The following is an 18,874-nucleotide window of genomic DNA, read 5'->3' as shown; positions in this document are numbered from 1 at the left end:
TGAGGTTTTGTTAAACCTGATTATTGAGAAAAATAAAACATTTCAACAAATTTTTTAAAAATTTTACAAATTTTGTTTTATGTTTAAACGGTTTGCATTTTTTTGTCACAAAATGATATATTCATTCACAGCAATTTCAAAAATCAAGTTTCGAATAAAAAAAAATTAATTCTGACAACATCTAGGTGTACAAAACAAGCATATGTCGCATTCTCCAAATTTCTTATCACCACTGAAATATTTTGAATATCTATGTCGTTTGGGCTTTGGACGACATTCTATTTCTACAGCTTGGTTATCAATGAAACTCGTTGTAGATTTGCTGAAAATTGGTGGATTTGGATCAACTTTCTCAAAAACTTTGTCATTTATTTCATTTTTCCAAAGGTTAATAAATTTTAAAAATGTTTCTCTGAAGCAACTTGTCTGACAATAAGGTTTTTCACTGGGCTGAACATTATCTTCGCTAAATGGCTCTCCCACTTCTTCTTCTTCATCATCAATTTCATCTTCTTCCTCTTCACTCTCTTCTTGCGGAATTTGAGAAAAATTGATGTTGAATCTATATCCTCCCCGCATAGTTATAGCAGTACCGATAAATTCTTCACTCCTGTAATGAGCCAACTCAATAGGTCTAACTGTTTCTCCTCCAATCAAATCTTTCAAATATTTTGTACCTTCGTCTTCAAAATCTCCCCCCTCGTCACTTTCTTCACCTTGAACTAATTGTTTTCCAGTTGCAGCTGAGGTTGCAGGTTCATCTGCAAAACCGCCAAATTTTGGAGATTTTTTTTCTCCTTCATCAACAAAGCCACCAAATCTTGCCGATTTTTTTTCTCCTTCAGATGCTTCTTTAGATTTCTTTCTTTTGTCAGCGTCATTACACGGCTCGTCAGTTTCTCCATCGCAAGGAGGTAAAGAACTATCTTTCAATTTTGAAGTTCTTTTTGAGTCCACTGAGTCACGTATCTTATGCGGCTCATCAGTCGCTACCGCTTTCTTGGATTTAATAGGTTTTTCTTCTGTCGAGGCAGCATCACTTATCTTCACCGGGGTAGTCGCTTGAGAATCTTTAGAAGTCCTTTTCGTTTCTTCCTCATTAGTTGGTATCTTTAGTTTTTTTTTCTTCTTTGGTTCATCTGATTGATCGCCCTCTGGTTTTTGTTCTTCTGGCGGTTTCTGCCCGGATTCATCGTCCACTGTTTTTGGTTCTTCTGATGGTTTTTGCGAAGATTCTGTCTCTCCTGTTAGTCCGCCTTCATCAACCGATTTTTTCTTTTTCTTTTTTGGCTCTTCAACAACTGGTGTGTCTGGTGATTGGGTGGGTTCTTCTCCCTCTACAACAGCTTTAGGCTTTTTAGGTTTTTTCGGTTTAGGTTCACTTTCCGCTGTAACGTTTTCGCTGGAACCTTTTTGCGAACTTTGATTTATGTTGTTAACAAAGTTGTAATTATCCAATGGTTTGGACAATTTCGAAAACTTTTTTACTCGTTGATATACTGGTCGCGAGGAGGTCATTTTTGTGAAAGGATATGTTGTATTTACTGTTTCAGCTATACTTCCAACATAAGACATTGCATCATCTGGTTTATTGTTACCATTTATATTCAAGTGATTTTTATTTAACCGTGTTCTGTTCAGTTTTGCTGACTGAAAATGTTTAACGTAAATATGTGATCTGGATTTCTGTAGAATTTTATTTTGATCCAAAGAAAACTCTTGTTTTTTACGATTATTTGATAGTTTAGATAAACTTGGCGATGATTCAGATTTTCGAGTAAAATATTTGTAATTATTAATTTTGTTTTTGTCAAGAGCAGTCTGTCTGAGAGGAGCTAAAATCCAGTTTGATTCTCTATCGATTTTTGGCTCTTTGGGCCTTTCAAAATAATTTAATTCATTTTATTTTTTGTTTTTCCATTGATTTTTATAAACAAACCTCTTTTTGAATGAACATTGAACAAATGCCTCCAAAGAATTTTTATGCTTGTTGGGACACTGAAAATTCGTTACGTATTTATTCATATTAAATTTATAAATAAATTGAACATCATTTTAATAGACTACCATGGCATTCTTTTTCTCAAACATCGTATGCAACACCTTTGTCTTATTAATGCCTAAAAAAAATTTAAAATTATATAATTTAATTTTTTTAAAGTTTCTGTTTTGAAACAATTAAATAAATTTAATAAATTTATGATGCGGAAAACCTTCGTGAATAGCGGTTTGACACGACCTTGACCAAGTTTTTGCATTTACAATAGTGTTGTGATTCTTGAGGAACTTGGATTTTGTTGAAACTCCCATATTTTCAATTTCTACACTCTACCAGTTTATTCATTAAATTAATTCATGGCACAAATTAACAAATCTTTTAGGTTGTTAAGTTTTTCTTAGTTGTTTAGTTTTTAGTTAGTTTTGCCCGATACAAATTATTTTTTACGCAACTTTACGTCATTTTCATGAGTGTTATTTTTATTTATTATTTTAATGCGCTACATTATAAATTTATAATTATTGTTGTAAATATATTCTGATGATATTTAATTATTAAATATTAATAATTATTAATTATTATACCTCCATACTTTAATAATTATTAAAGTATGGAATTTTCCGCTTGAGGCATGGAATTTCTGTAAGCATTAATCTGTTTGGAAACTGGATCGAAAATTTTAAGACATTTAGTCTTTTGTTCATTTTATTCATTTTTTAACTTTATTCGTTTATTCATCTTATTCATTCCTTCATTTTATTCATTTTTTAGACTTTTAATTATATTAATTTTCATTAAAAGTTTCAAATAAGTTTCAACAAGAGCTGAATTTATTTTCATTAAGCTATTTCAATGCATACAAAATAATAACCACATCAACATAGTAACATTATCGGAACGATAACGACTCCATTTTTCATGAATCAACAATCATCTCATGGCGCCTTAAAGATATTGTTATAAACGTCACAAATATATTCGCTAAAAGGCTAGGGTCGCTACGAATGCATACAGTTCGAGGAGGAGCTAGAACCTTCTGACAGCGAGATATCAAGGACGTTTGGGAAGAGTTGATAAAATGGGTATTTAAAAAGACATGCGATTGCAAGATATTGGATGGTTGTCATTGAATATATTTGATATTAGAAATCGATTGATTGTTAGCGTCGAAAGCGATGTTTGGTATTTGACTCTGCGTTGTATTTTCATTGTTTTTGCGATAAACGTTATTGAATTGTTATTCGGAAAGCTATAGTTTCTGAAGGTTAATTTAATAGTTTGTGAACATTAACTTTTGTTAATAAAATGAATGGACGTTGATTATTGATTTGTTAATTAATTAATTAATGCTTTGTAAATAAATAAATCGATAATTTGAAAGTTATTTCGTATCACTATTATTCACTGCGATTAAACGAACTCTTCGCCGACCGGCCAGTTATAACAATATTAAAACTCAATGATCATTCGTCATTTGTTTAATTTTCTACTTATTTTATTTTTTTATTTTATAATATAAAGAATTTTGTATTTTTCAAATTCTAATTTTTTTAAGAATAAAAAAATAACATCAACCTTATTACAACATCAACAACAAAGACATTAAGATATAATAACACTATCAACACAAAAACATCATCATAATAACGACATCAACATAATAACAACATCAACTTAATAAACATGAGTGAATTGTTCTGTTGATATAGTTATATTATAGAGAAGTCCATGGTTTGAGATATGCTTTGAGGACACTTCACAACATAATTTGCATTGAAGATTGACAGTAGATTAAGATTATTGACACAATAAAGAAAAATTTTTTTAAAATTACAAAATAAGCAACTGTAAAGTATAAATTGATGAAAATTGATTTCAATGCAATACGTATAGTCTTGGTGAAATATAACAAAAAAATATCAGTTTTGGAATGAATGAAAGAAGTACAAACAATTTGTTTGATGAAAATGCCGATACGAACGACTTTTATAATGAATGTTATAAAGGTGATGGTGTACCACACGTCGAAGAAACTTCACATCAAACCAACCGCAGTAGCGAGAATATTTCCGTCACCGATAGTAAATCTAAGAGCGTGGGTAGCTCGTACGATTCCGAAGAAGCCACCGTGTTGTTCGACGATTTGATGGAAATTATTGGCGAATTCGGTCCTTATCAGTTTTTGATATTTTTAACATTCACAATTGGCATGATGATAGAAGTTGTTCTCGTGATGACTTATGTTTTTGCTGGAGCAACACCATCGGACTTTTACTGCAAAGTCCCTTCCATTGGTCATTTAAACTTATCTGAGAGTTTGCTCAAAAATATAACCGTCAATGGGACTAATCAATGTGCAATGTATGACCGAGATTACAGCAACTGGACTCTTGAAACAGTGAACCAATGGAGAAATGACCCCAATCAGTTTGGAAACCGGTCAGTCCCATGTAAATATGGCTGGATATTTGATAGAAGTGTCTATGAAGAAACCATTGTCACTCAGGTACGATCATTTTGATTTTATTTAGTCAAGGTTTAATTGTGGATAGTAAAAATTTTTATAAACTTAAAATGTTATAACCATTTGATAAAACTTCAAACAACAGGCTTCGTTTTTAGCACATTTTCCATTTCGAGCACAACCAGTATTTACCAGCCTCAGAGTTGGAGGCGGTCGGAGATTTTTGCCGGCGTCAAAATTTTTAGGACTCCGAAAAATAATGAAAATTTGAAAATTTTTTACGACCGTATTTTTTTAAATATAATAATGTGTAGCGATATGCAATCATCTTTAATATTGAAGATAATGCTAATAATGTGTTAGAAATCACATAATTTCCTTTCAATATGTTTTGAAAACATAAATATGAAGTGGTTTTACAAAGAAAAACAATTATATATACTGACTTTACGAGTAATTAAAGTATTCTTTATTTGATAATGTTATTTAAGTAAAATTAATGTGCAAAAGTTGAATTTTTTTCCTGAAGTTGGAACTCGGAGTCGGAATTTTCGAAAAGCTGGAGTCGGAATTTTTTCATTCTACTCCGACAATTTTGTATTTACAATAAAGTGTTAAATTTAAGTTAATCTGAAAAACTTATTCCAAACCTCTAAAAATTTTATAATTAAATTATATGTTGATATCGATTATTATAACTGTCTAATCTTCCTTCATAAACTCTCGGAAGTGCCGACAACAAAAAACACACTCACGAATGTGAATGAGCGCGGATCCACTTACACATTCGATCCCTGTCAGTGCAACAGCAGCTGGATCGGGTACCAATCAGCCGTTGTACCATTTTTCGACCCTGCATACATCTACAACGTTAATTAGTGCTTAATAAAAGAAAACAACTGTCAACAGTGGAACCTGGTTTGTGACGACGTTTGGAAATCTTCCTTTGTTTATTCAGCTGTCGGAATTGGCCAGTTACTTGGTGCTTTGATGTGGGGTATCCTAATCGACAAGTACGTTTATTACAGTTCCAACAAATTTTATAATTAACCCTTGCTACATTTAGATGTTATATATTGTATAAAACGTTTAATAATTGGATCTAGGCACTTTTCGCATAGTGTTTTTTAATTGTCATTTCGCGGCTCTGATGACTCATTGCTTACTCATCACAGTAAATAATGGGAGTGATGCACCTGTGACAAATGATGAGAGCAGGCTGGGCAGGGTTGTAATTCTCAGTTTCTTAGATAATTTTTAATTCTTAGTAGACTAGAAAATGCTTTTTCTGGTGTGGCAGTTCAAATTGGCAAAGTTGAAAAATTTGAAATAGTTCGCTAACATTTTGGTGCAAATTTTGTCGCACAAATCTGAGGGTTTTAAAGCTTTTTTTGAACCTAAATTAGCTTTCCATACCTCTTTCACGCCTATAGCACTTTCAAAACTTCCCACAATTGTTTTATATATTAAATAAAGAAATAAATGAAATGAATTTCAAACAAATAGAAAATAATAAAATATAATCAAACATAACTTAAATAAATTGGTTTCTAAAAAGCGGACCGTATCACAAATTCAACAGATCCGTTCTTCTAGAAGTAGTTTTCAAATTCATGCAACATTTTCGTTATTAAAAAATCAAACCATAAATTTTATGCTTTGTCAAAAATTGGACTAGCTTCCACTACAAAAATAAAATCTAACTTTGTCATCCGAGCGTTGAGTTAGGATATTTGCTTTGCAAACGCATACCTCATACATCTCCAATGTACAAACACGCTTATGCACATAATGACATGAAACATGCATATAAACTATAAAGACATATAAGCATAGCATCCGCCTACAGCAGGGGTGGGCAAACTACGGTTTGCGAGCCCTCAAAGCGAAAAATTTGCCCACCACTGGCCTAGAGTCATGAGATTGTCATACATAATTATTACAATTATCATTTCATATTCAATTTAAAAATAAGAGTGATGTTTGGTTGCGAGTGCGCCAGATGTTACTGTTACCATTACTGCCATAAAAATTATCGAAGTTAAGACACATCAGTCTCAAACCAACCGTGAATGTGCCCATATTGCTATTATGATATCCTAACCTATAAACAACGGCAGATTTTAATGCTGCCAATATGTCGCATAACTAGAAAGAAACACATAGTTCTTAACAAAATCAATTTAAAAGTATAAATATTAATAACTTTATAATATTTTTTAACAATGGCAAAAAGTAAACGAAAAGCAGTTAACAATCTCCAAGCGATAATAACATTCATATAATGTTATATTTATTATAAACATTTCAGGCTATTTCATGTCATCGATTATGCCTATAGTTAAAATCACTATCTCATATAATTCAAGTTTTATCCTTTATTCTTGCTTGCTGTTAAATTTTGTCTAAGAATAATTTTTAAAGTTTGAAAAAAAAGGTTTGGAAGAAGATGGCCCTACGTTTATGCGATGGTGGCCATGGTTTTGTTGGCTGGAGGTGCCTCCTTCTCGCCTCGCTATTACGTCTACTGCATCCTTCAGTTCGTCATGGGCATACACACAGTTGCTGCTTACTCCGTCGGCACATCTGTCGGTATGCTGACTCCTATTTGTTGCACCATACTCATAGTTGGAATATTATAAACAATAATAATAATAATAATAATAATAATAATAATAATAATAATAATAATATATTAACGGGCATGAAAAAAATCGTGATGACTTATTTTAGAAATGTCTTAACAATAATTTTCTAAAGATAATGTTTTAGGTATATTTCTTAGATTTGTTCTTATTTTATAAAATACTCATTGTTTTTTAATTCATTTACTAAAATACAAAATATGAAGTAGAAAATAAGTCAAATTTACGAAAAACGAAAAAAAATGTTTTTTGTTTTTTTTAATTTTTAGCTTAAATTAAACGTGAATAAGATAAAAAAATTTAAAATTTAATATTTACCAGCTGTTGAAATCACTGGAATAAAAGTTCGAGGTCATTTGTCGACTGCGGTGAATTATTTTTGGTCTTTCGGGTATATGTTGTTGCCTCTCATTGCATACTACGTCAGGTCCTGGTTCAAACTTCAACGCTACATAAGCATTGCGTCTCTCATTCTCCTCTCCCTCCTCATGTTAGTTCGGGGCTTTTTTGAATTTTTACATCATACATTTAATGGTGGCTACAGAAATAAGTAACAAATGTGTGTTTAATGCTTAATTTTATTTGTTTCAATTTTAATTAAAATTTTGCTTAAGATTGAAAATATAATATCTTTTCTCACCAACATTTAATTGATAATTCAACTTATTAATATTTTAAATTGAAATATTGAAGATTCATCAAAGAATCACCCCGATGGTTGTATACTCACGATAAAAAAGAAGATGCAAATGCCATCTTGAGACAGATTGCCAAATGCAATAAAAAAGAATTCCCTGAAAACACCCGTATCATAGTCGTTGGAGTCGGTGCATTGTTATTAGTTTCATCTATATATTTTTATTATTTTACACTAAATAATCCTGTTATAAATATTTGTATTTCAATATATCAATCGACCAATTTATTTTAACAGCTTTATCCAGTAAATTTTAAAAGCAAATGGGTCTTTAGATCCTCTCCGAATTTTTTAAATGACAGAAAAATAGGTATGTAGAGATGAAAAAAGAAAGTCCCAAAATGGACCGAAACAAAAGCAAATTTGCGCAAGAGTGTTTGACGGGAATTTAAAATATGGAACGTGAAGACGATCATAATTAGGACGCCTAGATTTAAAAATAAAAAAACATTTGATAAACATTGCAAATATGCATTACACATTGAAATGCATATTTTAAAACTTTTAAAAACTATTTCATATATTGTAGGTGGATTGGGTAGAAAAAAAATAGAGGCACGTAAGGACAGAAAGAGATACAGAGTAGAATCAGAATGAACATTGTGGAGCAAATTAGAGTAATCAACTTGACAAAAAAAATAGTTAAAGGTTCAGAGGAATCAACAACACACGAAGTATGTGAACGGCGGAGATCTTTTGTCACATTCCAATCAGGTCTCTGCATACACTGCAAAACAAGACCAGGCGACTTAACCACTAAACCATCAAGTCGCCTTACTTTGATCAAACTAACGGAGTAACAAGTAAGAAAAGGAAAGTATACGTTAGTTATTCTACGTTTTTTATTTGTAAAGAGACAGGCTAGAAATAAAAATAAAACCAAGACTATGAACGTTATAAGAAAAATCAAGAATTTGAGATAAGTAAGGCATCAATAGATGCGAAAGGGTAGAAGCACTAGTTGGACAAAACAAAACAAGAGAGGCGTATCAGCTAGTCAGTCAGTTAAAAAGAAAACTGAAGAATACGTCAAGGATTATTAAAGACAAGGATGGAAATGTTCTAACTGAAGGCCAACAAATCAAAGATAGATGGTCGGAATATATCAAGGACCTGTTCACAGATAAAAACACGTATACAAAGAAGGTGTTACAGGCTTTAAAAGAAAGAAAAGTAGTCAATGAGAAAAAAACGGAAATAACATTGAAGGAAGTAATAAAAGCAATGAAGAAAATGAGGAACAACAAGAGCACAGGGAGAGACGGAATTCCCATAGAACTGATCAAAGCGGGAGGACCAATTGTATGTAATGAGATTCACAAAATCTGTCAAGAAATCTGGGACAGTGGGAAATGGCCAGAAGATTGGTGTAAATCAATCTTGATCATGTTGCCAAAAAAAGGAGACCTGAAAGACTGCAACAACTACAGATCAATTGCACTGATCCCTCATATGTGCAAGATCATGCTGACGATCTTGAAAGAACGATTGGAGAAAGACATAGAGCAGCATTTAGGAGAGGAGCAGGCAGGTTTCAGAAAGGACAGAAGTACAGTTCAGCAAATCCTGATGTTGAGACTATTGTTGGAAGATGCAGGAAGCAGAGGTCAAACAACTTTTCATTGTTTTGTGGATTTTAAGAAGGCGTTTGATTCAGTCTGGCACGAAGGTTTGTAGGCAACTTTGGAAAGTATGGGAGTGTCAACAAAAATGGTAAGGGTGCTGAAAGGGCTTTATGAGGAGTCAACAATGGCGGTAAAGGTAGGTACAGAGCCGGGAGACTGGATCAAAGCAAACATAGGAAGTAGACAAGGAGATCCAATATCACCATTACTGTTCTTAGCACTGTTGGAAAGAGCCTTGGAAAAAATGGAGAATGCAGATATTGAGGGAATCGACATTGGAGGCAGATTGATAAGGGACCTCAGGTTTACAGATGATATAGATCTGCTAGCATCTAGTGCAGAGGGTCTACAGAAACTGATCGAGTTGACGTACGATGGTGGAAGAAACCATGGACTACACATCAACAGCAGTAAGACAAAGATAATGATTTCGGAAGCAGGTGGAAACAATGATGAATTCCAGATAGGAGCAGAAAAGCTCGAACAAGTGAACCAATTTATATATCTGGGCAGCCTCATAACTGATGACAATAATTGTTTGAAAGAAATTGATAGAAGAATAGCAATCGCGTGAGGAATGTTTGCATCTTTGAAAGTAATATTGAAGAACGGTAATGTATCTACAAAAACAAAGTTAAAGATCGTAGAAGCGTGTGTGTTTTCTACATTGATGTATGCATGTGAGGCTTGGACGTTGAAGAAAAGAGACAAAGACAAACTGGAAGCATTCGAGATGCATTGTTATAGAAAGTTGCTGAGAATCAGTTGGAGACAAAAGATAAGAAACGATGCCATAAGAAAACAACTTGGAAGACAAAAAACTGTATGAAAGTATCAAGGAAAAAAAGCTGGGTATCTTTGGGCACATCTGCAGAATGACAGACGACAGACTGATCAAAAAAGTACTGATGAGAAAGAGGGACTGGAAGAAATATATATATATATATATATAGTAAATGTTAGTAATAGACCATAATTTTTTTTTTTATTTTTTTTTTATAGAATATTGTAAAAATATATATATATGTATATGTTAGAAGAAGACCATATTTTATACAGTATTGTATGAATTCTACCAAATTGTTGCCATTAATCAATTTAAAGTTTGACTTTTCAATTTTCCTTACTAGAATTTTCTAGAAATTGCTCAATTAGATGAAAATAGAATTATCCAAGTTCATCATGAAAATTTAATGAAACTGTTGTCATCCGAATTTATCATGTAGATTATGGCCTTATTTCCATTTTCCATAAATCATCTTCAGTGCATGCTTGATTTATATAGTTTCTTTAAACTATGCAAAGTTCTTTTAAGTAATTTTAAAAATTGGAATGAAAACAACAAAGATGAAGAATACGATACCCGTTAATAAACTTTGCTGAATAATATAAATAAATAAACATATATATATATATATATTCCGTTAAATGTATTTTGTTAAATAACTCGCTCCATTTTATGGTAATTCGTCTTTTTAGATACGTTTTTAACACGACCAAATTGAGTTTTTAGTACCTATACATTTAATTGGAAATAGTTGTTGACGGCCGTTTCGGCAAAAAGTGCCATCCTCAGAGCCTAAAAACAGTTTATAAGTCATTGAACGATTAATATTGAAATTAATGTAATAATTAAAACGTTTACCTTAATTATAAAATGTCATACTAAAATAAAATGAAATAAACTAAATTGTAATAAAAATTATCTTATAATAATTATATTGCAGTATTGTGAATATTTAAATACAAATTAAAACTTTCAATTTAGTTGTGTTACAAATATATCTAAAACAATAATTTACATAAAATGCCACATTCGAATCCCTTCTATAAAAATATGTAAAAATTGAAAGTTAATTTTTTTATTAGGATGACGTTTCAAACGAAGGATCTGTGTTGGACCTTTGTAGATCGTGCATGGTCTGTGGAATGACTACAATACTTTACTTTTTATGGTAATGTAAGTTTTTATTATATTTGACAAAAAATCTCAACGACGCTCTTATTATTTTTTGGTTTTATTTTGATGAATTGGCTGGTAATTTAAATAAAATAACGTTTCCAGGTTTTCCAACTCATTAGTTTACTTTGGTATTTCATTGTATCTGCCAACACTCAGCGAAAGTCCTTACTTGAATTTTTTCATTTCCGGGGCGGTCGAACTACCCGGTTACATTATAGCACAATTGAGCATTGCATTTTTGGGACGAAAAAAACCTCTTTCATGCGTCATGATGTTTGCCGGAATCTGTTTATATATCCTGCTCATAATAGAAAAAAAAGGTCAACAAACCTTATGTTTCGTTTTTACCCATGCTGACATTTTTGAAATTGAGCTAATGATATATATATATAATGATATGTTGGTAATAGACCATAATTTTTACAATATTCTATAAATTCTACCGAATGTTTGGCGTTAATATGTTTGTAGTTTGTTTTTTCGATTTTTCTCACTAAAGTTTTTTGGTGAACGTTTAGTTTATTAAAATTCAAAATAAACTTATTTTTCGAATTCATGCTGACGAACTACAAACATATTAACGCCAAACATTCGGTAGAATTTATAGAACATTGCAAATATAATGATATATATATATTTATAATGATATATATATATATATATATATATATATGTTCATATATATATATATATATATATATATATATATATATATATAAACATTAATATTATTTTAAATTATTATAATATCGTTTTGAAAGATTTGCAATGGACGCGCATCATGTTGGTTTTGATTGGCAAAATGTGCGTGACTGCTTCCTGGTCGATGGCAATTTGCTTTACAAATGAACTTTATCCAACAATGTTGAGAGGCCGAGGTCTTCTAACGTGTACACTCTTTGGAAACTTGGGCAATGCATTGTCTCCACAAATTAATTTGTTGGTTAGATGTCTCAAGAGATTTCATAAATACATAAGCAATATTTTTTAATTTGTTTTCATTCATCAACTCTTAGCACATCTTAAAAATGCATTAGCATTTTTCCGAGACAAATAACACTTGAACATTTTACTTCAATCAAATTCTACATACTTGAAAATCTTGAGACAATCATTTACGAATGACCGCACGATCTGAAGAAGTTCGTAAAGATTAATTACAATGTTCAACAGGGGCAACTGATGAATCCTATCATCCCACCGTTTGTTTTTGCTTCTTTGTCTGTTATCTCTTCAACTATCTGCTTGTTACTGCCAGAAACCAAAGGAATGCCCCTGTACGATACTGTCGAAGAAATGCGCAACAACGTCTCTATTAAAAGTTTCTAAAACTTTATTTGCTTTATTTTATTTAATTGATGATAAATTTTTTTAACTTTATTAACCAAAAAGAAGATTCTGCAGAACCATTCAAACATTACAGTACATAAATAATAACCTCTTCAAATTAATCAAAAATCGCTTGCAATGACAAAAATAATTAATAAAACCACTTGTACCTGGCTAATATGTTAAATCTGCCTATGCCTTACTTGTATTTTATTACCTAAACTTTTCAAGGAGTCATATAACCATAAATTTGCAAATTGAGGTAAAATTATTATAATTTTAAGTAAAATTTTTAAAATGTTAACAGATATTTTTAAATGCACGAAGAGGTCTAAGAAATCGTATCAGCTGTAGTTATATGGACAATGATCAACTCTCAACTTTACGTTGCCTGCGTGTCCTCCTTTGATTGTTAAATTCAATTGTAAATTTATTATTAAAAGCTATAAAAATTAACAGTAATATAGATGTAATATTTATAATTTTTGAACAAAATATAAATTTTTGAAAATTTTATTTGTTTGCATAAATTTTTCTTATCGGCACCAAGTTCTCATTTAAGTAAACTTTTAAAATATTAAACGATCAGAAATCAGTCACAGCGCCAGAAAGATGCTAGAGAAATGAAATAAATCGAAATACGTACTTTTAATTTAAAATGATGGATGTTGAACGTTGGGCACGATGTTGGTGTGGTGTGGTCATACTTTTAAGTATATATTGACAACATTTTCACTTTAAAACATAACAAAAATTTATTAATAATAAAAAACTGACGATTAAAAAGTAATTTGTCATTTGTAGAGAAACTCCTTCTGTACTTAAAATGTTTTTTTATTTAAATATAAATTATATTTCAACTTAATGTAAAGGTTAGGCCAACAAACTATTTAGTTTAAATTTTAAAACTTTAAAATAATGATTCAGTTCAGGTTAATTATATACACACACACACACACACACACACACACACACACACACACACACACACACACACACACACACACACACACACACACACACACATATATATATATACATATATATATATATATATTATATATCACTACACTACACATTTACGATTTTCTTATTAATTTCAATAAAATATATAATAAATAAAATTGCTGTTAAAAATATAGAATAGCTCAATCCTAAACTTTCAAAAGCTATAAATTTGGTAGATTTTATTAAATATTGCATCTATTTATTTTCATTTATTTATTTCATTTATTTACACAGTTTATTAACCACAAAAAAAATGGCTTGGAGACCATACAAGCTTATTAAGCTTTATAGGCCATCAAAAAGAAAAAACAGAAACAATTTCAAAAGTTATCAAGCGCATATAACATAATTTGTTCGTACAACTGTTTACACAAAAGCATAGCACACTGCACATAAAGTAAACGTTCGTAAAACAAAATGATAATGAAACTAAAATTTGATCCTTGTAGTGTTATCTATAATGTTTAAGATCATACAACATAACATGCATTCAAAAAATAAAAACAATAAAATTAAAATGTTCAATCATATGATTTTGCATGAATAAACAACAAATTGAATTCAAACTAAGTCCAAGAATAAATATCAACATACATTCATGACATACATTCAAAAACCAACAGCAATAAACTCAAAAATGTTCAATTATATTATATCAGCATATTAAATTTGAAATAACAAAGATTATTTGGAAACATATAATAATATTTTATTAGAAAAAGCAGAAATGCTATTTAATAATTTGAACTCTGAAGGTAATCTATTCCAAAGTAAAACCCCGGAGGAGAAAACAGATAATTTATAAATTACTAATCTAGGGTAAGGTTGAACAGAATCATTCATTTGTCTTAAAACGCGTAACTTTTTATCAGGAGCTTTAAAATGAATGGACAAATTAGGAGGCAATAAATTTTTATATAATTTAAACATAAATTTTAACAGACCAAAATTATATATTTGTTTAATTGTTAATAGATTAGCTTCTTGGTAAAAACTTGAGATATGGTCATACTTTTTCAAGAAAAAAAAGACATCTAACAAAACTATTATAGGCCAATCAGAAAGAATTAAGATGGGTCGTGCAACTATTACCCTATAATATTACGCCCTATGTTAAATACGGATAAATTAAACTGTAATATAATTTTTTAGTGACATCAAAACTAAGCTTGAAGCTCAATTTACGAATGATACCAATAATTTTAGAAATTTTACTAGATATATTCATTATATTATTTAACCATGACAATTGTCTGTAATTACAAAACCTAAAAATTTATTTGTATACACTCTTTCAATACTGTTATTATCAATTTTAATAGAAATCCCTAAATTATTAGTAACAATCTTAGAACCAAAAATCATATAGTTTGTTTTTTATAATTTAAATTTAAGTCATTTTATTTAAACCAACTGCATATTTTTTCCATTTCAGTGTTAAATGTATTGATCACAGTATTAATGTCTTTCCCAGAACATAAAATAGTGGTATCACCAGCAAACAATATACTTTCAAGTGATTTACTGACAGTGGATAATTAATTTATAAAAATTAAAAATAACAAAGGCCCCAAAACTGAGCCTTGCGGGACACCAAATTTAATCAAAACATTTTTGACAAAGATGGTAGAATTGAAATTGGTCGATAATTGGACAGCTGATTAGTGGGACCATTTTTATGTAAGGGAATAACTTTAGCAATCTTGAAAAGATCAGGAAACATACCGGTGGCAAATGATTGATTAATAATATGACTAAGTGGATCAATAATTTTATATATTGTTTATTTTTGATGAAAAAAGAAGAAACACCATCATGGCTTGATGAATGAGAACACTTCAAATCATTGACATGTCTGAAAATTTCATCATTATCAACTAAATCCAAATAAAAAGAGTTTACGGTAAAATTTGAGGAAATATTGTCCAAAAAAATATTACTTTGAGAACCATCATTGTGTTTATTAATAGAGGTAAAATAATTATTGGAAGCTTCACATATATTCTTCAGATTATCTATTATCAAACCATCTACATTTATTTCACTGATAGGATTATTAGGTCGGGATCTAATTAATTTATTAATATATTGTCAAATTACTTTTGTATTGTTATTTTTTTCAAACATATTGTTATAGTAATTTTTTCAGAAATAATAACTAATTTAAATTTATTTAATTTATTACGATATTTTTTATAAATTTTAAAATTAAGTTCAGAAGGATTTTTAATATACAATTTATATAATTAAGATTTAGCTTTGAATGATTTAAGGATACCCTTTGTTAGCCACGGATTTTTGATTTTACAAGATCTCATTTTGCGGATGGGACATGTTTTGTTAATGAAATCAGTAAAAAAATTAATAAATGATAAAGTATATTTGTTTAAATCGGTAACTTGATTTAAACAACTCCAGTCAAAATTAGATAAAACGGAGTTCAGACGAGCTAAATTTTTATTTGATACAACACCAGCACAATAATTATCCGAGTTATTTATGAAACTAATATTATTGCAAACAGTGAAAACAGGTAAATGGTCAGAAATATCAACATATAGGATGCCTGAAGTATCATTGACAATATTATTAGTTAAAATGTTATCCAACAACGTCGAAGTATTTTTAGTTATACGTGTAGGTGAATTAATTAACGGCACTAACGAAAATGATTGTAAAAAATTGCGAAAAGAAAAACCAATTTTGTAGCAGTCATCTTTAGCCATATCAATGTTAAAATCACCTGATATATAATTTTAGTTTTATGCCTATGTTTCAATTTTATAAACAATTCTTCTAGTTGTTGAATAAAAAAATTGTAATTAGTATTAGGTGTACGATAGATGGAACAAAATAATGTCAGATCCTTTACCTGCAATATTACTAATATCTATAGCTAACCAATCAAATACATCACTTACTGCACACAAATCTGTAAAAATTGTATAAACAACATCCTTCCCTAAGTAAACACCTACACCACCACCACCCCTCGGTCTTCAATTACCACATATAAAGTTAAAATCATCTAAACTAACCATGTTAGAAGTCTTATCATCCAACCAGGTTTTACTAATGGAGATTACCTTCAGATTATTAATGTTTCTAAGGAGACATTTTAAATCATTAAGTTTTGGTAATAAACTACGAGCATTGAAATGTAAAATAAAAAAAATTGTTATTAACACTCAAACCAAAGTCAACAGGAATAGTATCAACAGTATAATACATAGACGAGGTAGTATCAAACATAATAGTGAATTCATCAGGGTCAACAGCCGCCAATCCATTTTTGTCATCCATGAGTAGTTTTTGTGGTTTCCTCAATTGAGGTTTTAAAAACCCATTCATAAATAAATGGGCTTTTATCCTATAGTTCTTTGTTTAGTAATTTAGGTACTTCCGTGTCTGGTAGAATGTAGAAAAATCTTAAAAGCTGTAGATGTTGTTTGCTTTTCGGAATCTGTTGTTGACACTTCCACCGACTGATCATTTATCTTTCTGTGACTTCTAAACAGCGGAAAAATATTCGTAAACTTTATTCCATTTTATTGCATATATATATATATATATATATATATATATATATATATATATATATAATGGGCTTAACGTAAGTTATATATGCCCATATCAAAATAGCACTAAAAGACAACAAAAAGCAATCAAACAACGATGTCAATTTTATGATCATAGAGAAAATCATAGCATGATTATTGTATTCTGTTAAATTTATTTTGTCTTGATTATGCAACCCGCTATCCTGAACATAAACATTTTTTAAAAAGTTAGCAAAATTCTCAACTTTAAAATGGTCATCCATTATAATGGTCTTTTTATCATCAATTAAATCGTCCAAATTAATTTTATATTTTCTTGATTTGTTAATCTGTTGCCAGAAAACCTTTGAATTTGTTTTAATCAACTTAGCTAAACGTAGTGTATCTTGCTCTCTTAATTTCACAATAGTTCTTTTAATTTGATTTCTCAAATGCTTATACTCAGTTAAAATTTGCTTATTCCTATGTTTTATAAAATTCATCCATAATTTGTTTATTCCTAATCAGATTTAAAACATCCCTTGGTAACTTAATTTGGTTACTATTCTTAAAAAATCTCAAGTTAACAATAGAAATAAACCTATTTGTTGCCTCATTGATCACATTCAAAAAATAAGACCATAATTCATTAACATCATTATCATTCTTAACAACAGTCATACATTTTTTAACATCCATTTCAGACAGCAAGTAATCATTCGTCAATTTGTAATTACCTCTCTTAAAAATCAAGCCAGTTTTTTAAGCCACACCTGAAATCATACAAATTTATACCCATTACCAAATTCAAACCACAATGATCACCATTACCAAATGGATAAGATAAATTTTTTATTAGGTTTCTATCCTCTACAAACAACAAATTTAACAAAGAGCTTTTGTGCAACCCACGACACCTTGTCGGCATATCAACCATTTGGAAAAGAAAATAATCCTTAATTAAATTCAAAAATCTTGTCTCAATGAACTTGCTTGAACCAAAAGTTAAACAATACTTCCATTCAATGGTTGGAAAGTTGAAGTCTCCCACTATTATTTTTACACCACCAATTGCCTGCAAATGATTTAGTAAATTATTTTTTATTATTATTAACCCTAACCACTACTAATTAGATCTCCTAATATGCTATCTGTCCGAGTTTGGCTTTGAAGCTGTTGAGTGAATTCGCTGAGACTGCATCATCGCTTAGCTCGTTCCAGGCGTTGACCACTCTACTGTTGAAAAATCTGCTCTTTATTTTTCCATCCGAGTTTTTGAAAATCTTAAATCTGTGTCCTCGTAGTTTATCACTGTTTACTAGCCTGAAAAATCTCGAGTATGGTGTTGTTTCCCTGTTCGTGATCAATTTATATGTTTGGATTAGATCTCCTCTACATCTTTTTTTTAATGATGTTAAATCGCATTTTTTCAATCTCTCATCGTATTCCATTTTTCCGATTCCTCTAATCATTCTTGTAGCTCTACGTTGTACTTTCTCTAAAACTTCCTTATCCTTTTGCATATATGGGCTCCATGCTTGAACAGTACTCCAGATGAGGTCTGACTAGGGTTTTGTACAGTTTCAGTATGATATGCTTCTCTCT

The 18,874-nt window shown here is 30.3% G+C and overlaps 2 protein-coding genes across 2 annotated transcripts; one reads left to right on the top strand and one right to left on the bottom strand.

Moving 5' to 3' along the window:
* Positions 1–165: 165 nt before the first annotated feature.
* On the bottom strand, positions 166–2,310 carry HELRODRAFT_169300 (hypothetical protein; the record flags this gene model as incomplete). Its single annotated transcript, XM_009015135.1, has 4 exons — positions 166–1,879; positions 1,940–1,998; positions 2,068–2,120; positions 2,214–2,310. The coding sequence occupies 4 exons, from the start codon at positions 2,308–2,310 to the stop codon at positions 166–168; spliced, it is 1,923 nt and encodes a 640-aa protein (XP_009013383.1).
* Positions 2,311–3,929: 1,619 nt separating this feature from the next.
* Positions 3,930–12,722, top strand: HELRODRAFT_74952 (hypothetical protein; the record flags this gene model as incomplete). The annotated part of the gene is made up of 9 exons (XM_009015134.1): positions 3,930–4,505; positions 5,373–5,476; positions 6,901–7,055; positions 7,430–7,598; positions 7,802–7,914; positions 9,383–9,503; positions 11,496–11,713; positions 12,155–12,336; positions 12,567–12,722. 9 exons carry the CDS (start codon positions 3,930–3,932, stop codon positions 12,720–12,722), a joined length of 1,794 nt encoding a protein of 597 aa, XP_009013382.1.
* Between the last annotated feature and the right edge of the window lie 6,152 nt (positions 12,723–18,874).

This window comes from Helobdella robusta (genome assembly GCF_000326865.2).
Source record: "Helobdella robusta unplaced genomic scaffold HELROscaffold_15, whole genome shotgun sequence".
Lineage (NCBI taxonomy): Eukaryota > Metazoa > Annelida > Clitellata > Rhynchobdellida > Glossiphoniidae > Helobdella > Helobdella robusta.
Note: the sequence above shows the minus strand (reverse complement) of the source record. Positions and strands in the feature narration are given on the sequence as shown.